Source organism: Anoplopoma fimbria, chromosome 16, assembly GCF_027596085.1.
Source record: "Anoplopoma fimbria isolate UVic2021 breed Golden Eagle Sablefish chromosome 16, Afim_UVic_2022, whole genome shotgun sequence".
Lineage (NCBI taxonomy): Eukaryota > Metazoa > Chordata > Actinopteri > Perciformes > Anoplopomatidae > Anoplopoma > Anoplopoma fimbria.
Window position 1 is genome coordinate 7,522,585 of NC_072464.1, and position 24,021 is coordinate 7,546,605.

The 24,021-nt window shown below is 38.8% G+C and overlaps 1 protein-coding gene across 5 annotated transcripts in view; it reads left to right on the top strand.

Annotated features, from left to right (window-relative positions):
- gulp1a (GULP PTB domain containing engulfment adaptor 1a) overlaps nucleotides 1-24,021 on the top strand; it is a 75,848-nt gene that overhangs the window by 45,668 nt on the left and 6,159 nt on the right. For all 5 annotated transcript variants that reach the window (XM_054615109.1, XM_054615110.1, XM_054615108.1 and 2 more), the window contains 5 exons: nucleotides 1,754-1,834; nucleotides 14,030-14,091; nucleotides 18,925-18,996; nucleotides 23,450-23,548; nucleotides 23,707-23,844. In XM_054615109.1, the coding sequence (XP_054471084.1) occupies nucleotides 1,807-1,834; nucleotides 14,030-14,091; nucleotides 18,925-18,996; nucleotides 23,450-23,548; nucleotides 23,707-23,844 (399 nt within the window). In that variant the 5' untranslated portion in view covers nucleotides 1,754-1,806. The remainder of the gene's footprint in view (nucleotides 1-1,753; nucleotides 1,835-14,029; nucleotides 14,092-18,924; nucleotides 18,997-23,449; nucleotides 23,549-23,706; nucleotides 23,845-24,021) is intronic.

A 24,021-nucleotide genomic window follows, 5' to 3' on the forward strand; every position in this document is an offset into this window, starting at 1 on the left:
CCGTTTCATTTCAAGGCATGAGCGGGATTGGTTTTCCACTTTCACAAAAAATGTTCTAGATCTCAGGCTTCCCTTGATAGATAGAAAATACCAAATATGGAAAACTTCAATTCATTTTCTAAATTGCCCAGGCAGACCTTAATTTGTTTGCAAAGACACAGATTGATAGCTGGGTTGTGGCAGCCCTAGCACATTCTTTCAAGGCAAAAGAGTAAAGAATATTGATTGTGGAGCAGCCTGACAGCTGCCTAGTCCTGGACAGTGTGTCCTTGCAGTCACTCTGGACTACTGAACTCTTGTGGAGAATTGATGTAAAGGCCTGAAAGCAGTCAAAGCATAGTGTCACATTTAGGTGATGCTGTGGAGGTGGGCACTTTGCATATGTAAAAGAAACAGCTCCCCTTTTCTGTAAAGTAATGTAATGTACCGTACAAGTGTCTTTGTTCGAGCAAAACTGGGCTGCTAGGGCTGCACCATCCACCTGACTATGCAATGGTCAGACCAAGTGACGAATTATGAAATATGGAGAAAGACCACTTATGGTCGTCGTGAGGGGAGGTAGATGGTTGTCGTCTTGAGAAAAAGTAGGTCCAAGTGTCCTGTCCTAGGTGCAAGGAGTCTGAGGCGATGTAGTCAACCCAGCCGTACTTTAGAACACGGAGCCCGTTTCTTTAATCAATCTTTCTGGATGTGAATTTTTTGGCATGTCATCACCATTCACATATACACTTCATCTCTACAACCACAACAAACAAAAGTGTTTATCGAGCCTCCTAATGTTGCTCTCAAAATGCAGAACACAATGTATTTAACTTTAAAATGTGGCTTAGAAAATGTAAGGCTGAATATTCCAGCATTTTTTCATATTGCAAAATATATCACAGATGTCTTTTTTTTTTCCAATATCCAGCAGCCCTTATTTGAACATTAGCAGACATGTAGCAGTGCTCTGTGTATTTAAATGTCAAAGTGCAACAGAAAAATATTCTCTCTCTCAAAATCAATGAAAAAAAAACATGATGAATAATTGTTATCTCAATATTAATCAAATTTAGCGTGATCATCATTTTGGGCATAATCTTAGAGACCTAAGGGCTGCACTGCTATGACTACAGTATGTTTCAAAGACAGAAGATAAACTGACTTTGACCACAGCATACACTCTTCTCTTTAACCAGATAATTATCACTACTAGTAGAATATGATCTATGTTGTTTTTTGTGAGATCATTTTATCACTGACATAAATCTGGAGATGATGATTAGTAAGAAAACACTAAAGGTCAAAGTTGACATCTTTTGACTTGTGATGACTTCACTTCATGTGTTTAGTTTCAGGTTCTTTTTCTTGTTACTGTGTGTGTAGCTGGATGTTTATTGGTGATACTGGTGAACGTACAGCATTTTGACAATGAAAGAAATGCCCTGGCTCTGTTGTAAAGATTAGAAAATAATGCAACAGGGGATTACAGTAAACAAAGTTACATATTACCGTTCCACACTATTACTTGCCTTCCTCACCACTCTTACATATTGTATAAGAATTCGTGCCTCAGCCTGAGATGATGGGTATGATGGGGCCCAGTGGTAAACAACCGTAATGCAGATGGTCCTGGAGTTTAATGGGAACACATTCTGACAGCTCAACATTGCTTCACTCTCAGAGGGTGGGGATTTTTTTTTTTTTCTGCCATTTTAGAGGAAGTTTCAGGGCAAAGCCGTTTTTAACTCACTTCTCCTCGCTGCTTTTCCAGGTGGAATACAGGCAGACACTCCAGAGGGACCTCGGAGACGCACATTTTCCACTATGAACCGCGCCTTCAACAGGAAAAAAGGTGAGCAGAAATAACTAATGCTTATTTAGTTTATGGTATTTGGCATTGCCTGATTTAGCTCCAACATTGCCACAGGCTGCACAGACTCTTTTAGACGACTGAGAGGGTAACACTGTTGTGTTGGACAAAAACAGATCCTTCTTTGTCATGGGATCTTTTTAGTAGTTGCAACAACACAATAGGCGTTTAATTCAAATGTCAAGCATAGAAGGAAATGCAAACTAGGTGCGTATATATCAATTTTTTTATAGCGAATAAACTAGGCAACAGCGTGTTTTGGTTAGATCTTAGTGCTAAATGCTTTGCATGGCTGTAATCAGCTAGTGAACAGGGTAGAAGAAGTACAGGTTGCGAACAGAAAAAAGACGAATAAGCATGGCCATCTAATCCATGTGCGATAAATTATTAATGTCTTCAGGAAAGTCAGACTTTATACGAAATGGGCGAAAACATTTTTGTCAAATTTTATTGTTTCCATACAGCTTACCTGAATGGAAACATGGATAGTGATATGAAGTTATTTCATCACTTAAGCTGTATAGTCTTTGTTGGGCCTGGACAATAATCACCATACTAACAGTAGAGTTCTAAGGTTTAGTGGACATTGCACAATTTAAAGGGGCACTCCATCATTTTAACAAATTCAGCTTAGTTTACTCGTTATAAAGAGTAGTATGGGAAATGTAGGATCTAGTGTTTTAGAAGCTTGACCCATACTAGTTACTAACATATGTACTAACCTGGTGTACACACATTACACAGATTGTGAAGCCCGCTGAGATCATTTTGTGATTTGTTATTTTGGGCTGTACAAAATAAATTGAATTAAATTGAATTAACAGTGCCGTTCAGTTTTGACCATTCTAGTATATCCCTTGTGAGTCTCTACGTTACAGGATTTTTTTATTTTTTTATTTCTTCTCCCAAAATTGATAAAATTATAAGATTTCTTTACATGCCAAATCAAAAAGATAAAAGAGATGCCAATATTCTTTATCTGGTGTATGTGAATATCAAACAATACAAATTCATTCAATGAATTTTGCAACTGTTAATTAATCTACCATGCCTGAACTCAAAACTGGAATTAGCCCCATATAAGTCAGCAATTTGGCAGGACCATAAAACTAAACTTTGTGACGTTTGTAATTCTGTCTGTTGAAACGATTTTATTGGTTAAATAAAAATCATGCACTGTGCAACTTCAAAGGCTGTTTGTCTGAAACTGGTTGCAATAAAACAGCCCAAACATGAAATAACAGAACTGTCAATAAAGGCAGAAAACAAAACCATTAAAACATATGCATCCTTCCGCGCATTCCCGTTAATGTTAGACAGTTAAGGTGGCTGAGCAGCACTGCACTGAGTCTTGAGGTGACCCTGCCTAAATGCAGAGGAAAGGATATTTGGGACTGCAGCTTGAGAAACAGCTTGATGAGTTAACCACCATCTGCTCCACTCCCTCCGGAGTGAATCAACAGACCTGGAGAAGCCTTGGACAGTGTTGGGGAAAGTGTCCTGGGCCCAGGTGGTGCATCGGGCTTTAATGATGTCTGGGTGTTATAATTCACTGTTTCCTATTAAGGTCTCAATTTTATGAGCAAAGGATGGTGATCAGGGGGAGCAGATAGTCCCTTCACACCTCACATTAAGTTTCCCTTTGATTGCATATTATAGGAATGGCTCCATTCCGTTCATTTTAACTAGGATTTAATTTCTGTGAATTTTCAGCTCATACCATGGCTCTGCATTTACACACATGCCTGTGTGCTGTTGGGGCATTTTGAAAAAGCTAAATTAAATCTGAAACTAGGCACAACCTTTAAGGTAGCTTTGTTAGCAGACAGATAATGAGGGCCCCCTGCAAAAAAAAAAAAATGAAGGACAGTTAAACAGACGGTAAACAGCTCCCTCAATATATTCTCCAGGACAGGCTAGCACACACTGTCCAACTATTTCCAACTGTGAGGAGCTGCAAGCGCTGCACACATTCACCCATCTGCCATAAAAGTGTGTTAAAGCCTTTTCACCAGGAGCAATCGTTTCCTGACCTCCACCATGCACTGTTATATCTAAACGCCAACAGACGCCTGACCCTTAGGCTTCTCTCTACATTTAATTCCTGCAACAGTTGTTACAGCTAGTCCATGCCAAACAGTGCCAAAAGGTCCATAACAGATAGCTCGACAAAAGCTTTTTCCCTCCCAGACAGACAAAACACTTTTTATTTGAAAGTGTGAACCATAATATACAAAAATATCTGGAAGCATTCACGTGTATGCACAGTATATTCTGCCACTGGCATGCATGCTCAATGGACCTCAGTATTCCATGTTCCCGGTTCCAAAACAAAGTGGATGTTATTAAATGTCACTCCAAAGTTTATCCCCCCCGAAGAATTGAATGCAAAAATCTTAACAAAGGACTACATTGAATGAGGTTTGAATTAGTGTTTAAATTAGCTGGCATCTTGAACTATTCGTAATGAAAGTTCTATGTTGAGGAAGATAAGCAGATGCATGGTGCAATAATCGCCCCACTGGGCAGGACTTTTGAATCATATTAGAGTAGATTTGAATCCAGACCAGCCTGGCTGATTGTTTCTTCTGTCATTATGTAATGATTCGATGCCTTTGAAGACGTGACTTTTTCCAGTTTCTTCCCAAATTTGACTTCAGTTGTGGATCAATTGGAAATATCATTAGATGTGCAACTTCTCGTTTGCAGCTGACAACCTCCCACATGGACTGAGCGAAGGTTTAATTTGCTAGTGGTTTCACATTAGATTAATTTATTTAGTCTCTGCTGAACTCTTAATGGGTCCCAAAGAGGATAATTGCCTTGTGTTGTTAATGCTGATTGCTTCCCTCCATCATCATTTGAAAAAAAAATGTTTTGCACGAAGGCTATAGGATAGTTCCAGCTTGTCCCATTCTTTGCCTTCCCTTCTTAATTTGCAATAGTTACACTGACAATAATCAACATCGGTCCTACATGTGTACAAAATGCTAATGTCTTTGTAATCTGTTGTACCTGCCCTGACTGCGTCTGCTTCTCTTGGCTGAGAGTGAAGGCTGGCACTGACAACAGGCTCACTGCACTGATTTACCTCCCCCCTTTATCTCCGTGTCTGGCTGTGTTTTGTGGACTTGATGACGTCGAGCAGGTAATGCCAAACGGGGTCTTGATCATTTTTATATCCCCTCTATGTGCCTCATGCTCTTGGACGTGACTTGCACTGAGTAGTTGGACAGAGTCCTGGTGAGCCACAGAGCAGCAGTTCAGAAAACAGAACTCCTTGTGCCTAACATATTGTGCACCGTACCAGTAATGTAGCCTACTCTGACCTCTAAAAAAGATTTCACATTGGCATTACTGTATAGTATAATTTATAGTTTATTAGGTACACCTAGCTGAAATGAATACAGTCTAATACAAGCACCCTGACTAAATCCCACCTTCATGAAGGTGGTATTCTTCAGTTTTTGTTTAAAGAGGTGTTGATTTGATTGATTGGTCACTTTGGAGGCTGTAGTTTATGGTCCTGCTATATTTTATTGTCTGTTATATTAAGTCTAGCCTCCCCTCTATAAATAGGCATACTATAATATCCATAGAGGAGGAATTATTCAAATTAGGCTGCATTTGTGTTAGCTAGGAGTACCCAGGAGAACACTGTAGGCAGAACAATGTGAAGCTTCAGGTCCTGACCAACAGAGGCATTCCTCAAAACTTCAGGCAAGGAATTTAAACGAGACGGGAAAAAAAGCAATTTGGGATTTCAATATGCCATGATCAGTGGAAAGTCTCGGCCTGACATGAATACACTTCAGTTCCCACCAACTCTCTGAAGATGCTAATAATTTAAGTGTAACTGTGTGTGGCTTTTAGGGCTGATCTTTGTGAATTTGACTGCTTTTGCACTGAGGTTCATATGCAGAGAGAAGGGCCAATTTTGCACAAAATGTATGCATAATACCTAACTTTAATATGTGCAAATAACACAATAATAGTGGGGTGCTTTTCACCCTATTGCGGGTGCTTTGACAATTACATGTTTTCTTTGTGTCTCATCTGTGCAGGTTTAGCAAATGCACCAAATATACTATACTTATTTACCACAGAAGAGTTTTGTGGAGGTTTCTAACACAGTATCAACAGTGCTGAGTTGGCAAAAGCTGCACATTATTTACTATAGATGTAAAAAAATATCTTTGTATGAAGTTGATTTGCTTTTTTACCTTTTTAATTTGTTGTTGTTGATAGTGCAATAACAGTGACCAACATGAAGACACATATTATACTTAAACATATGTATTACACATGTAGTACGCATGTGTGTAGGTCAGGGTTTGTGTGGTTGGGTGTATTAAAGACATTGAGGGAAGAAAGAGTGGAAGAGGGAGACAATATTAACTAAAGGAAGAAAGAGGGAACGAGAGAAAATAAAAAATTACTTTTATTTAACCTGGACAATGTAAATTGGCCTTAAAACCGAAATCTGAAAAATAATAACCACTCACCACCTGCTTATTATTTAATTTGCCTATTATACCTGTAATTGTACAGCAGTTGCTTAATGTTGGTTTGAATACATGCACACTATTTTCATTCCATCCAGGCTAACTGCTTCAGCATTCCTAAATTATTTACACCTTCTCCTTCCAACTCATTGAACAATCTAGAATCTATGAATATCCAAACATCACAGTGAACTAACAATAAGGAAAACACATTTTTTCGGAGTAAAGGGGTTCAATATAACAATTTGCATATCAATTTTACATTGTTTAATATTAGTAGAGAATCACCTAGCTTTGTTTTTTTGTGAATTTATTATTATCATTAATTCAATCCATGAGTTGTTACATCATTTTTGTTAATATTTCCAAATGCAAAAAAAGATCTTAATAAACCATTCCTGTTTTACGATACAAGCTTTACGGAGCAGCTGCAGAACTTGGACTGTAACAGTTAAGATCATCATGAAACATTGACTGTCCAGTTAATATGTCCCAGTGTCCCGGTGATGTATTAAGAAAAAGTCCCAGCCGTTTTCTTTCCATCAGTGATTGGAAGCACACACTGAATCCACAGCGTGTATTTATGTGAGCTGCACAAGTCCGGGTTAATTTCACTGCAGGTCACTGTAATGTGCTGCCTCATATCAGAGCTGATGGACTGCAGTAATACATATTTTACAATTCTGTCACACCAACAGATGGTAGCTGAAGATTAGTCATGTTTCATAAAGAATAGCCTAAATATAATGTGCTGTGAATATACATTATGCCAGGACAGTGCACTTTTTGCCCTAGATTCTCTTACAGCAGGGGGAAACCAGAGCTACTTAAATGTTTTGGTGACACATCATTTCTCAAGTGTACTTATAATTAACTGCATGAGCAAAAATAAAGGGCAGATTCTCCATTTTTATTTTTACTTTTGAAGAGTAACTCATTTCGGATTCGATATTCAATAATCTTTTGCCGTTTCAACCCCGGCTGATTATGAATTTGCTTCAGTGCGCTCTGCAACAAAACATATAATCACACAGCACAAACAGCAAAAAAAGCCATGCAATATATACAATAGTGCAACCAGATGGCTACTGCCCCTAAAGTGACACGTTAAAGTGACTGTGCTTGTTCATACAACCAGAGCTATTGTGGAAGCAAGATAGTCTAGTCTTAGTATAGTGGGGTGTGCATTCAAATTTACAAACCTTTCCGCTGCATGCAGATGTTGTACGGCTCAGAAATGGTGGTAATTAAACAGAACACTATTTTTGAAGCTGGGTGCATGACTGCATGACTGTTTATTTTCAAGAAGTCAGCAGTTATATTGAAATGATAGCAGTGGAAACAAAAACGACTAAAGTGATCGATTGGGCATTCTGGTGCGGTCACATCTCAATTGTGATATTGACATCATTTTCAAGCTGTTGAAATGTTTTTTTAGTCATTATTACTGAGGTCAGATGTCCTCTATCCATCATTGTGATCAAATCAACAAAGAGCACTCGTACGGAAAATTAGATCTTTAGGATACACACACTTTTTTAATTTCATCATGACCGTGCTGGACAATATGAATAGCAGTCTAAATGATGCTCGCTTCACAAATGTATCCTGCGACTATCGCACTAGCCATAAATAATGGTCTGTAATGTGATTGGAAACCAAAGACGAATGTAATGCCTGCAAGTCTGATTGCATGGACACTACGGTGTAAAAAAGGAGAGTCTGGAGATTAACAGTCATTGTCTGAATGTCTGCTCTGACCATGATGGTTTATAAAGCCGTGTGACATACAGTAAACCATGATGACTTTATCAAACCTTTGTCCTTGGGCAGTTGTAATGTCCGAAATGCAATCCTTGTTTTTTGATTTCCACACATAAAAGTATAAATCATTCTATTCCAGTCGCTGAATTGGTTGAGAGGTACTTCATCAGGCAGTTAGTGAAAAAAAAAAAAAGCAGCCTGGGTAATATATTCATCTTCATAGCATCTATTTGATTGTACAGATGAATTGGTTAAAAACGACCAATGATTTAGGGCTGCTTTAATATTAGCTGTTTTGGGTATATAATCGAGTTCACGGTTGGCAAAAACATTTTAAGGTATTTTGTACTGTATATTTAATTATGTTACCTTTCCATTTAAATTGAGTACGTTTTTACTACCAGAGGTTCAATGTGTCATGCAGTACATATAGATTACAACGTTGTTGGATTGAATTGCTCGTGATATTTCCCCAAATGTACTGTATATGGAGCAGATCAAACCTCAAGAGACATTCTCTCCAAGGACAGACTGTCATAGAAACATTTTGCTTTTTACCCTTCATGTCAAACAGAGATGAAACCAGATGGATCTTTGTGCCGACATGCTTCATCTCAAAGTAACAATGTCCGGTGGGACTCAGTAGAAGTGTGGTGCAGGTCCTTTCTGCTTAGAGCCCCCCTGAAGTTGTCTTCTGCATGATGGAGAACTGTGCATACCCAGCATATTCATTGTGTGTCATTGATTGAGCGCTGCGGTGAATTAGGCTATTGCCTGCCCACTTCATTGGATCCTATAGAAAAAAGAAAAAAAGTGCACTTACAGCGCAGCACTCACACTCTGAAAGGTAAGAGCTGAGCTCGGAGAATGTTAAAGAAGAGTGACCACAACACTTAACAATATTAGTTAGAAACAATAGCGTTTTAAATAACAGTATACATTATTTTTGTTTTCATCAGTACAAGTAATAGTTATAATAGATACCTTAATTCTCGTTTTTCACAATAGTTTGGTGAAAGACTGCAAAGTGCGACAAAGAAAGCAACCACACAAGTGGAACATAAATAAGACAATAAACAAAACGTTGTTGTCTTCGTTTCGTTAAGCCTTTGGTTCATTTGGAGGATGCCATTTCCTTAGGCAATTATTTGCAACATGTAGCTGCTTTGGGAGAAAAGCTCCTGAACTTTATCTTCTCTTTGAAAGCTTCTTGGCAGACTTTTGGCACATATTTTATTGTTTTTCTTTTTTTTCAAATATTATCTTTGTTCTTAAAATATATAATATATTTTTACTTTTTCTTTTATCATTCTTAAGCAGCAGACTTGAGAAAATTGGAGTTCTTTCTTGGGATGCATATATCAATGTCTGTGAAGTGCCTTTATCACCTGAATGCCTGAATTCACAGTAGAATTTGAGATAAAGGGAATTACAGCTGTTGGCCTGTTAGATAAGAAATGTTTGTGATAAAGCTCTTAGAGATCAAACCATCAATAATCCACACACTACCAGTGTGCCGGACTCTTTTCCTCGAGTTCACCACAATACAACTATACTTTGCTCTATAACAATACATTATTTGATTTAAAAAGGAATAGCATTGAAGGCAACATTTTCAGTGTCATAACTCGATAATACTTCATTTAATTTATTCTAAGATAACACAAATATCGCAGTTTTTTTGTTATCTGCAGCTGAGGCAGATAAAAGCCTTAGATGCACCAGAGCCTTTGTTATTTGCATTTCTAAGAGTCTTTATTGTTAACTAAAGGAACACATTGCTTCTTTTTTGTTTCTCCCATGGCGATTAACGATTAACCATTTATACCTGTCTGCTCTTTTTAATTAGAGCGGGTATCTACGGGAAGCAATGCAGGCTCTAGTCCACAGACTTGCCAAAAGATCAGAGAGAAGGAGAAAGAGGCATAACCACTGATTTGCAGGGTACAATTTTTTGAAAAGATCAGAGAGTCGGACGTGTTTGAAACCTTGTTATCCATGAAAATAAATCACAAACCCAACTGAGCCTTTTGAGACAATGAAGCTGGTAAAGATACATTTAGAAAGTAATTGTGAACCTTAATAAAACAGTTTTTGAACTTAAACATAGTATTTGTAATAGCGCAATATTTTCACTCTCTTGTCCTTTCCTCATGTGGACACATATGGGACATGATCATACACAACAAAACTACATATTTAGAATTTTAGAATTTTTTAATTGCAAGAATATATACTGGGCAATAAGTCAGTACAATAATTTATCGTCTTTACTTGGAATTGCATTGTGATTAAATCATATATTGAGATACCTTGATATACAATCATCATGTCTAAAGTTTTAATAACAAACATGCACAAACTAACTCAACTCCTCAGACAATCTGATTCTTTTGCATTAACTTTCTCATTTATATGAGAAAATACTCAGTTCTCATTTTTCCAGTATTAAATTTACACAAGAGATGAACTTTATACTTATAAAATGTTGAACAAAATCACGTAGACTTTTAAATAACCAGAAAAACATGCTATGTTGTGATATGTATCTTCATGGAGATATGAAATGACAAATATGAGGATGGAAGTTTTTGTCGCCTTTTGCGTGTCATCCCTATAGTACCCACGTCTCTGCAAATCTCTGGGCAGGAAGGAAGCAAGTCCTGGTCAATTTACTGAGATGAACAGCAGACTGTTCAGCGTGGAGACGTGCATCTATCTATTTTATTGTCACATGAGCTCGAACACTGACACCGAAAGTCCATCTCTTGTTTTATTGTTTTTTGCACCATATACTGTTCTCACATTGGGGCATTTTACCTAGATATATGTAAAACAAAACAAACATATTTTTTTCGGATATTTTATGTAGTCTACTGGTGATGTAGCATTCATTACTAATGGGGAAGTGTAATGATAATTCAGCATATGCAGGTATATATAGAGCAAACTGACACTGCTAATTTCTATCGCTGGATTGTAATTTGTAAATACCCGTTTACTAAAAGACCCAGGAAGCCAAGAAGATGAAGGCAGCTTTAACTGGTAACAGTACCTGCTGGACTGTGTGTAACATGCATATAGTACATGTGACCTTTTTGCTGTCACACGTCCTAACTGGCCCTGCAGGAAACAGCAGAGCACTGAGAGGCAATGCACTCTCCGTCTCCATAGACACACATTCAGCACACTGGAGCGTGGCAGAGATCCACTGTCACTTTTCAGCCTGTCATCTCTTTAAGTTTTCCCTCATCTTCATCCAACACCTGACAACCCAACCACACGGAGTGACCTTCAGGCGCCACCGCCCGTCCCAACGCCCTCCTGGCAACCCCCCGACAGCACTTGGAACTTTTGTCTGCCCTTGGTGTTGCACACGTAGTTGCCATTTCACGCTGTGAAGTGAGAGAGAGAAAGAAAGTAAAGAGGAGCACTCCCCCCCCGTCGTCCCCCTCCTTTAATCAGAACAGTGTGTGCTGACGCCTTGAAAAATGTCAGCCTACCTGCCATGCCGCTGTGTCAGCCCCTCACCACTCTCCTTCTTCCTTCCTTCCTCTCTCATGGAATTTACTGTTCATAAGCCTCCTGAGCTGCACAAGAAAAGGAGGAAATACATCATCCTTCTCTCAACTTTCATTCAGGAGTCCCACCAGGGAATTGATTGCACTTTGGTGGAGAGTGTTACAAGGTGCAAGCAGGGATAATCTCATTTCACAGCAGTTAAGTAAACTTAAAAGGATTACAATGGAAGTAGAGTAAAAAAGGCTCCCAGTTTACCATGCAGTGTCTGAAAAGCGAAACAAAGTAACCGTCTTCTTGTGTTTTTTTGGGTTTTTTTCTCCCTGTTTCCTTATTTCCTGCTGTCAAACTGATTTCCGGAAGAGTTAAAGACAACTTCCCTGGTTCCCTTGTAAATAATATAGGAGATTAGCAAACGTAAGCAATCACAATTAAGCAAATGCCAAGCTCCAAATTAGCGATAATTAGAATAGACTATGAATTCATCAAGCTACTTAGCCAACAACATCAATGTAAACAAAGTCATTAGCATTCGCGTGCAGAGGAAGTTGACTCGCATCGTTTGCAATCTTTCTAAAGTCTTGATTAACGCAATCAACCTACAGGAGTTGAGAGCCCCCAAGGTCACAGTCATGCATCTTTTGTCACCGGATTCATTAACGGGCCGATAAGCCGTTTATGAAAAGGAAATGAATGCCTAATCATTAGATGATTAGGAAATGCTGAAAACCATCAATGACCCTCTGAGCCACTGCTCATTTTATGTTGGTGTGATCTTCAAAGACTGTCCTGCACCTGGCCTTGATACTACACAGCTACCTCTCTGTATGTTTGTGTAACAGCTCAGACCCTCACTGGTCACAAAACATTGTAGCATTCCCAATCCAATCATTTTTTATCTTTACATTCAATGACTCTCACCAAAAACGCATCACTAGCCGTGTTCCCATCCACCTTTTCCTAAGTAGTTTTGAAGTAGCTCATTATAAAAGCTGTATGGAAATGACAAAAATAAGATAAATCTTCTTCAATTGCAAAAGAAAGTTTAAAGCTTGCCAAAGGTGGTTTAAGCCTTCTGTTGAACACATTTAACTCACTTGCCTGATCAGTTGTTTCCATTCTCTGCGTCTTTCCCATAAATTCCCATAAATGTGCAAATGCTTGTCTTTGTCTCTGAACAGCATGAAAACATGGCCCAAATAATAGTTAGCATGGAAGAACGATTAATACTAGTTCAGTTGAAATAAATGCCGCAAGACCTCTCTCCATTTTTCTATTGTCGATTGTTAGATGGCCAAGCCAATTAGCTTTGTTTCTGGGCCACAACCTCTACTTATTTTTTCCAGTTTACACTCAGATTACAGACATGCATAGCCAAACACCGCCAACTTTACACAAAACTACACTTTTCGCCAAATGTATTGGCTCAAAACTATTCTTTTTTTGCAAGTTTGCTTACAATTTGGTGGACAAATAAATGGAAACACATTGAACTCATTTCCTTCCTCATGAAACACTTACGCACTGATGTTTCTTTGCAGGCTTCTTCTTCACTACCTTTGTTGGGTCTTTACAATGCTGCTTTGCATTATATTTCTACCGACTGTTGATCAGTAGAATAGCTTGACGTCAGTGGCGAAGATGTGTGTTGCTCTAGTGATTGCGCAATTGAGCGATAAAATCAGTGCTCCATAGCAGTGGTCAGAAACTCAACCTGCTACCATTTCAACTGCACCATGTGGAGCGAATTCACATATGTTAAGAGAAGCCCACCGCAATTACCATACCTGCTGGACAAATGAGGGTTGGAAAGTGAAAGCAGCGTTCCCCATTTGCCCATTGCCACTCTGAATGTGCCCTTGAGTATGTCCTCCCTAACACCCAACTGTGCAGTACAGCTGCTCAGTCTCCAACAAATGAGATTGTACTGGGCAACTTTCAAGCGTAAATGTGTGTGTTGGAGGAAAGCAGTTCCTGGAAAAGAATGGTAAATGGTAAATGGACTGTACTTGTATAGCGCTTTTCTAGTCTTCCGACCACTCAAAGCGCTTTTACATTACTAATCATTCACCCTCTGCTCTCAGTAAAACTAACGTGGTTGATTAAAGACTGAAAGAAATAAAATACATATCAGTTAAGAAAGGAAAATGCTTTGATCAGGCCCAGTTTTGATCTTTCTCTCTTTCACTTAACACATATTTATTTTCAGCTCTTCCTTTCCTGTGACGATAAAGTCGTGTATGTGCTTTGTGTATGGACATCATTCCTCAAGGCTCACACATCTGCCTTTGTGCGATTTAACCCTTTGTGTGGATGATTGTACCTCTGTCATATCCTATTGGACGAGACGATCATTGCTTTATTAAGTGAGCTTTTTGTGTCATTTCAGATAAATCATGGATGCACACCCCGGAAGCACTGGCCAAGCATTACATACCCTACAATTGCAAGGTATGTTTTCAGCAATCAGACTGTTGCAGAGCTTTGTGACGTTAAGTAATTCAAACGCAAAAAAACCAACCAGTGGGGCGTTTTGCTTTAAAACAGTGGTGGGAGGCTCATAAGGTGTCCACAATGAAACACAGAAACAAAACAGAATTCCTCCTTTTTGTCGCTTCCACTTTCATTTGCTCTCACGCTGTCAAGGCCTGTCAAACCCACGCGTCTTATTACAGGTGTCCCATGGTGCATCTCTCCTGAGACAACCAGGTCCGGCTCACAGTCTGTGTGACAGTCGAGAAAATAACCATGGCACATGATGGAGCCAACAGCTCTGCCCAACATGATGCCACCACAATTTAAGTATAAACGCTTGTAGCAGCTGCTTTCTCTAAGTGCAGTGATGGGAGGAAGTCATACTTCTCAAACTTTAATTCAAAAGTCTCTCTCCGAGTGTGTGAGCGTGGGGTGTTTATGTAAAGTGTCTCACGCTTCTGTCAGTCCCGGTCCTGCACACTCAGGGAACCTGAAATGAAACCTGAAACATGGCTTGTGACAGAAAACACTTTTTTAAAAAAGTATTTCTCAAGTATCCAGAAAACACACCTGGGGAGCACTCTCCTGTAAGACGGGGTTTTCCTTCCTTCATTTTGACATAGAGTTACACACCTCTGAGGCTCTGAATCTGTCAGCCTCAGCTTCAGAAATGTTCTGATGGATCGGAGGTGGAACTCCAAAACCACTGCATCTCCCAAACTGCAGAAGCTCCCTAACTGCATGCGCCAAAGAGGCAGGCGGAACCGACAGACGGCACATCTCTGATATCAGAGCTAATGTCAGTTCCTATACTGTCTGCATATTGTCGGTCTACGCTGATGAGTTGCCTGTCTTGATAAATTTGCTGAGATCTGAGTACACACCTCATCGCTGAAGGAAATGGAGGGGATGAGTCAGCCAAAGTGCTAAGACTGTGCATGGCCTATTCTCCCTGGTTTTAAGCATTCAGAATGGTTGAAAATAAGCTCTGTTTAGTAATTGACTGCACAATCTTCTAGCTAGTTCGATCAGAGAAGGATCCCTGAGCAAAATATGTTGTTTTTTTGATAATTTGATCCATTGAGGCAACAAGGTCATAAAAAATGTCTGTATTGATTCATTTGATGTGTTCCCGAAGGTTTTCCTCCAGGTCTTCTGAAACTAAACCTTAGATGAAATCTGATTTGTGACATGGCACATAGTAGAAAGAAGGGTTGTAGCTATTAATGGGAACACTGAGGTCAGGTTCTCTCCTATTTACAATCTGCAGAGAAACATATACATGGAGGGTATCTCTATTAAGGTCATTTTAGTATATTTATACTTGTTTGTTTAACTTTGACTATTTCCTAACCCACAAGAAAAAGACACAGGACATTTTAGGACGATTAATCCAGTTATTGTTTCGGCAAAACAGTAAATGCCTCATTTTACAGGTCAGTATTAAAATAAAAAAATCTAGGAGGTTTCATGGAAAGAATAATGTAATTATTTAAGGAAATTAAAGCTAAAGTTGTGAGACTTCTCTGTTAGTCAGAGTTCATGAGCAGTTATTGATTTCCAAATAAACCTTGAATGAACTGCTCAGTTTTAAATACATTTTGCCGAAAATGGAATTGAACAGTTAACTAATGTCAGAAAGGTAAAACAATAAATAAAAATGGAGCGGGTGGGATTTTGGGAACTTTGACACAGCTTCAGTACGTTGTGCTTGTAAATATTTGCTATGGCCCCGTTTCAAAGTATCTCTTTAGTCGAATGATTGATCCATCAATGGACATAAAACAATCTGCAACTATTTGGAAAACTGACCAATCAGTTTTAGTCATTTTTCAAGCAAAAAATGTAACATTCTTGGGTGTCAGCTTCTCACATTTAAAGGTTTGGACCGTTTACTAAAACAATGGTAAATGCACATACTTTTATATGGCGCTTTTCTGTCTTCAGACCCCTCGAAGCACTCACACTACACTGCATTTCAACATTCATCACACACACACACACACACCCACTGATGGCAGATGGTTGCCATTCAAGGTGCCGACAAGGTTCTGAACTAATGTAGAGTAAATGAGAAATTAAAGTATGTTTATCGCTTTTTTCACAGACATTTTTCTCAAAGTCCATAACAGGAGCATTCACTAATTTAAGGGAGCAGTGTTTAAAGCAAAACATTTATTGAAAAGGCACAGGGGGGTTCAGTATCAATTTTACATGTGGACTGTGGATGGAACCGGCAATCGTCCAAATAATGGACAACCCACTCTACCTGCTGAGCCACAGCCGCTTCAAAATAAGCTACAAAAGTAATTATATTGAGCCTGCGGGTAATTTAACAGGTATTTTTCAAAGTTTCACATAAATTTCATAAAAAAATTAATTAAAAAAATGTGTTGATGAAATAATCAATGGATTAATTGATGATGTGATCCAAGATGTTCACATGCTTTTGGCTGTTGCACAAAGCTGCTATTTGTGCCTTTTTTGGGGCCCAGATTCAACTACTTCCGACCTCTTGTTGACCTCTTATTAATGACCTCACGACTGCAGGAGGAGAGAAAATGCTGAGAGCTTTCTAAGCTGATGGGACGAGTGTGTCTAACATCAAACATATCACATTCAGAGGTTGTTTAAATTTCACATGACACAGATCCTGCCCTTTCTTGAATTGTGTCAAACTAATGATAGAACATTTCAATCAAGAGGAGTGAGCTGTGCATATCCTATGAGGTAGAACTCTGGAGTGAGGTTTTCACTCCTCATGGCGTCATCTAGGTTAGTTTCTCAGACCTGCCATGGAGATAAAATATACGAGTGTGCATATTTTGTTTGTTTTTTTGCATTTGAGGGTGCACAGTCCTCCCTTACGCTAACTGGTGAATGGTCCCTGTGGGGAATGAGGGTCAGGGGTGGCTCGTCTCGCAGCTGCATGCACCAGTTGATGGATGAGCCTCCGAGCTTGGTCTACCTTGTGGAACCTCCCCAGTCGTAAGCCCAGAATGCACTGGTCAGGAACAAGTGCTTCTCCATTCTATTTCGGGCATCTGTCAGCGTGGCTCTGAGACATGCCCTTAGGTGTGTGGAGTACGTTTGTGCAGAGTGCTGACACCTTCGTATAAAGCCTCCATCTGTTTTCTGGCTATATTGATTAATGCCAATTTGGTATCTCTCTTGCATCATTGCATTTAGGCAAGTTTGAAACTGTTTTTCAGTGAGAAAAATATCTATATATATTTAATATGTATTTAATTTTATATATTTAATAAGCTAATGATTCAGTTGGTAACTTCAATAAATAATAACTTTGTTTCATATTTGCTCAAACAGACACTTTAGTAGTAGTACACAAGACAGGTAATCTGTGAAAAAATCATGTTCCTCTGCCTCCATTTTCAAAGGCATGACCTATATCATCCCTCATATGCTTTTCAGCATATGAGCAACTGTTGGCAACACTTGGTTTTCGGCTCGACTGTTTCCAACATTAATAACATGGCAGCCGGGTCACAAATTGAAGGTATTTGGGATGAAAAATGACCAATGCAATAACCAGAAATGTATTCATGTATGATTAGCACTGCCTTGTTTGACAGTTTAAACAGTGATTGACAGCTGCTTTGGAGACTCAGCTCTGATTGGTTGTTTTTATTAGGGCGCGGTTGAATCTTGCAGATGCCATTATGAGCACTCTAAGAAGGCAGAATACGCAATATTTCCCAAGATTATCTGCCCACTTTACTTCTGTCAGGATATAGCGACAATTTGAGGAAATTTTGACAAAAAGTTATTTTGAGTTATGGTATCAAGTGTAGCTTTAACTAGTTAAAACTGCAACATACCTGCAAAATATTTCATCAGCATTTTCAAATGTTAGCATGAACACACTGCTTCACAAAAATGTCAGAACTGTCCAAGTTCATGAAATGCCCTAAACAGACAATTGCTTATAGAGTATAGCTTCATTCCATATACAATGAGAATTTTGTCTGCAAGCCAAGCTGCGAGATTAAAAGGACATTAGCAAAGCCAAAGTCATGGAAAGCTTCACACAGACTCCGCTGTGTTGTCGAGACAACCCATGTCTGTCTGAGCTGTTTGCTGAGTTCCAGAGGGAGACATTGTTATTTTGTTTCTCCCAACCTTTAAGAGACTGACACCAGTGTTTATGAAGTCTGATATTGGAAGAGGCTACACACATTAGGCTCAGGAGGCACTGAAGCACTGTGTGTGACTGGAACAATTACTACTGCTGCTGCTGCTGCTGCTGCCAGATGGAAAACACAGTGTGCAGGCACAAAGGTTAATGGCTCCATCTGTTGGAGACTGGTGGAAGGGCTGCTCCACTGTGAATATCCGTTTGGGTTTTTGCAGTTGTGTACATGCATTTTGATACCTTAGCAGGTTAAATGTATAACGTGGTAAATTCATGTCTCTAAAGCATACAAGCACGGATGATTTGATAGAAACGTTATCTACACTTAGAATTTAGAAAAAGAAATACCAGATGATATTGCTACAAATGTCACCAGAGATTGGTATGCTAATGTAGAGGAGTTCATTATTTATGCACATAGAAATCTGCTCTCCTACAGTTTATGCCTTAGGAAATGTTCCCTGCCTGATTTATGAAATTGTTGTTTTTCATGTCTAATAAAGGCATACTTCTGAATAACAATCATTTCTATTTTCTCTTAGTTACCTTTATGTGTCGTTTAATGCACCAAACACTTGCTTATATACAGCATACTGTGTGTCTTTGTTGTGTCGCTGTCATATCATAGTGTGCCTTTTTTTTGTTCTCTTTTCCAGTTCCTCGGAAACACAGAGGTTGAAGCCCCGAAAGGCACAGAAGTTGTAAAGGATGCAGTCAGAAAGCTAAAGGTAAAGCCAGTCTTCAGAGTAAACTGTAGCCTGAAGCGTAGAGTTCTCGAGTGCCCGGATTGGACGGGAGACTCTGAGCGGGGGGGAGTTAGTGAGTGACAAACGTTCCCCTCCCTCATCAGTCACCAGCAAGGTGCCCTTGGAGTTTTACAGCTCTCAAGAGTGGATGCCTATAACTGCTGGATAAGCACAGCAGTTTGCTCAGTCAACCTTCCCACCGGGCAGATGCAGAATTCAATAAAAGGGATATTTACCTGCCATGAAACCTGTTGTTTCGTAAACTTAAATCATTCAACCGTGGCATTTCCACTGAATGGAAATACCAACACGATGTTTTAACTTAATTAAGACTTTATTAGTCCCACAATGGGGAAAATTACAATTCTCTGCATTTAACCCATCCCAGAGGAGAAGTGGGCTGCACCCAGGGAGCAACTTTGGGGTTAGGTGTCTCACTCAAGGACACCTCAGCATGTTGACTGTAGAGGGGTTTGAACCACCAACCTTGTGGTTGCAGGACGAGCGCTCTACCTCTTGTGCCACAGCCGCCTAATCTGTCATTCTATGAACGTGCAGGTATTTTATTAAAGTGCCACAGCCTATTTTGCATATTAATGGAGAAAAAATAAATAATCTTGAAACAATATAATTCCTTAATACTACATTTTCACTGTGTTGATATTGTTAATACCACTCATGTACACACAAGTCTGCTGTAATATCATTTGCTAATTAAAGCTGCACAAATCATATATTAACAATGGTTTAATTACTGTATGTCAAGTGAAAGGTGTCACAAACCCAGGGGTAATTATCATGTTAATAAGCAGCTATTTGCTAGAACAACTCAAGGGGCCATAGAATTAATGATTGCAGCATTAACATCGTTTCCAACCTGCATTCATCGATTAGTTTGGTCACTCGGGGGCAGTGTAACAAGCTGTTAACACAACATTGACACATCACATCATAAAGTCGATAGAGCAAACTCTACTTTGTCTCTGTGTTTGGTCTCCACCTCTTTGGTCTCTTTTGCTTAATGTTCCACTTTTTTAACTGACATATCTAGAATGTGGCCCAGGAGTACCAATACAAGAGTAAAGCCATTAACCGTTTTGGACAAGGGGCAGCAACAAAACGGATTTCAGCCACCTAAAAGAAAGGCCCACCTTAAAAAAAAAACAATATCTCTTTAAGCGTTCCCTTTATTTCGAAATATTTTACCACATGGAACTGAACTGAACAAATTGTATCTATACTATTTTGTGGCTTTGAAAAAATGCATGGATAAGTTTCAGTTTCAATTCGGTTCCCCGGACAAAATTCCTATATGACGGGAAGACCAAGCTGTGGAAATATTCTAAATATAGCGTAGGCTTTTCTTTGCTGGGCCTTTCTTGTCGGTGGCTATATAACGTTTTGCTGCTGCTACCGTCCACCGCAGAGTATTGTTTAAGCTGATACTCCTGCCTGTTTCTCCAAACTGGAGGCACGCCGACCGCCAACTACTGTAGGTCATACACTGACTATGGACCTCGTACCCGAACTGCCCCTTTTTGCAACAAAGGGTTACCATCTAGACAAAACAATCCAACAGTTAGCAATGCTGGGGAAGAGAAGAATAGTGCCCATAATCTTATGTCATCAGGTCTACAGCAACATTATAAACTTTTTATAGAAAAATATTTGAAAAACAATGTTTGCTTTTCTTAATTTTTTTTTTTGCTGTGGTTGTTTTTTTAAATTATTTTTGGACACCAGGACTTTGTTGACGAATACCAGATAGTTGAGGGCTTAATTGAATTTAATTAGACAGGGTGTAATGTAGTCTCGGGTCACTTTAGACCTGAGGTTTACATTTAAGGGTTAAGGTTATGGTGCAGCAAAGACTCTCCTTTCCCACAGCTTCTTGGTAATGTGGCTGTGTTCGCTGCCTGCTGGCCTCTCATCGGTCTTCCCCTGCCAAGAGTTGAATCTGTGAGGCCACTTGTAGGGGAGGACCTTTCCCAAACCCCTAACTCTATTGTGAAATTACATTTGATCCTGATATCCTGTTTAGAGACCGAGGCTCCATGGTTACTCTCCCAGATACACTGGCAATTAGGACTGGCTTATTTATTGTTTTCAAAGATCATGTGAGGAGAACTGAGATACAGCCCTGGAAGGCATGTGTCTAAGCTTTAGGTCAAATACTGTAGTCTCATCATCAGTTAGAATAAGTTCATATGTTTTTTTTACTCAAGCAAGAGAAATATCCTTGAAACACACACTGACTGTTCTTTTGCACAGTCTGTTCATATTTGCATCCTCAGGCCCTGAAAAGAAAATGTCGTAAATGATAGAAGCCTAACTCAAGACCTTACAAGGGCTTCATTACAACTGAATACATCATTTTACTGTACGCCTTAAAGTGCCACAGCGTTAGGAGATGCTAGCCGTTGTGCTTCACAAGGGACATTTTCAGCTTTACCATTTTCCCATCATTTTGGCTCTATTAATGCATTTGGCTTACATTTTGACATGGTAGTGAGTTTTGTTTTTATTTAAAAAGACAACCTAAGCTCCTATAATAAGTCTATAATAAACCCTAAAGCCAAAATACAGACACTCTGAGTCTTATGGACAAAATGTCCCCATTTAAACAACTACTTTTAATCCCATGAGCATAAAATCATGCATTCTATTATATCAGGCTTTTAATCTGGAGCCCTGATTTAAAAATGATAGTTTTTAACCATTCCCTAACAGATTAAGACATTTACATTAAGTACATACTAGTGTCATGGTGTTAGTAACCGTGCTGTTTGAGTTTTTGTTTTTCCAGCAACATGTGCTTTTTGTTTACATTTTGATCATGTGGTGTTGTCATGTGTTTTGAAAAGCCATGGGGCCCTGACTCCACCCTGTCTTTGTTTGTTTTCCCGCCATTTTGTGTGCACACCTGATTTCTGTTTGTGGTGATTGGTTTGTGGGTATTTAAGCCCGGTGTGCCTTGGAGTCTCTGCCAGATCGTGCCAGTTAATACCTGAGCCTTTCCAGCGTTCCCTAAATCTTGTTATATTCTGTCTGCCTGTGATTTTTGACCTTTGCCTGATTTTGACCTGCCCTGTTTGGATTTTGGATTTTGGATACCTTTGCCTTGGACTCTGTTCTGACTTTTTGGATTTTTGACCTCTGCCTGCCTATTGACTATGAGACTGTTTTTTCCCTTAGGTTTGTTGCTTGAGAACTAAATTAAATATACTCTGAACCAAGAGCTGTGTGTCTGCTAGTGGGTCCTTCTACTGAATCCCTAACACATGGTTACCTGCACAAAAGAAATGTATTGTTGGTGCTTATCATTGACATATGCCAGACTGCTGGAATCCCCCTTGCATTTATTACACAAATAAATGCAAACTGCTTTTTCTTTGTTTAAATTAAAATTCTGAAAAGATAATTAAGTATGATCAAGACTCAAGCTGGTTAAATATTTAACTCAGTTTAAGTAGAAAATAATAAACATTGATGGTATTAAACTATATTATTGGCATTTTTACGCAGACATTTTTGATCTCTTAAGACATGATAGCAACTTTTTAAATAAAAACAGGACTTTCACCCAGGAGACCTCTGTTTGTGTTCCATCTGACACTCAAAGTAGATTTTGAGTTTTGTTACGTAACGTTATATTTGTTACGTAATTTGAGAAAGTCTGGGGTGGATGTTATTTTTTTTACTGGTTTACATTTCATTGTTATTTTATTCTTTTAACACAAACCATCATCTCCTATTTTTATTACTCCTTTAAAATGGAATATTGTTACTTTATTTATTACTTGTTACCAAAAGTTATTTTTTACATAACTTTTTACATTGCTATATTACTTTACTTGCCCAAAACTGATTGTGGATGCATTTATATTTGTATATATAATATTGTCGTTTATTATCAGTTTCCTGCAAATGTACTTATATGTGTTATGATACAGTGTCTCCTTAACCGACAGTGTTCATATCCCTTTTAACATTTTAATTGGTAAATGATCTAAACTGCCAAGTCCTGTTGGTATTTTTGTCAGTTGGCAACATGACCATGAAAGATGCTTTGTTTTTGGCAGTGCTTGAAAGAATTACCCATTGAATGAATCACAGATTTCTTTAGTTTCAGTCTTCTCTCAAACACTCTAAAACAATCTTAATAATAATATTTTCCTAAACAAATTATCATTGCCTTTAAAAGATAACATGCTGGCGTTTTATTCCCAAGCAAGTCAGCTGTTTGCCATGAAATAAGCTTTGATAAACCCACTGTACCCTACCTGCTCAGCACAAAACAGCAGAATGCTAATGAATGCTAATGGCTATTGATTGCTAGCATGTTCATCATAACTTTGTAGCTTTTTTTCTTCCTTATAGATATCAATGCATTAATAGGTTGCGCTAACCCAATCTTTGTGTTTGTCATTGGAAGTTTCAGAGACATATCAAGAAGTCAGAGGGACAGAAGACCCCCAAAGTGGAATTACAGATCTCCATTTATGGTGTGAAGATACTGGATCCCAAGACAAAAGTGAGTCCAAACATTAGAATGCTTTTTGTTGCACAGTTCATGCAATACTATATATGACACCTGGTGTTTTACTGACAGGAACCATCATGTAGAAAAAGAAGAGATCCGCATACAACACTATGTGTATAAATAATGAATGCACTGTGTTTGTTTTCCAGGATGTGCAGCATAACTGTCAGTTACACAGGATCTCCTTCTGTGCGGATGACAAAACTGACAAAAGGATATTTACTTTCATCTGCAAAGACTCGGAGTCCAACAAACACCTCTGCTATGTGTTTGACAGTGAAAAGTGTGTAAGTGCCTTCAGCTTACCTTGTGTCTACAGTGAAATAAATGTAGAACACAATTGACTGAATGCAGAATCGTTGAAAATGTTTTATATTTTGATACTGCGCCCTCATTTCTTTGGTATTTTGACATCTTGTGGTTAACCAATCATCAATTCAACGGTAAATAAGCTGTAGAGACAT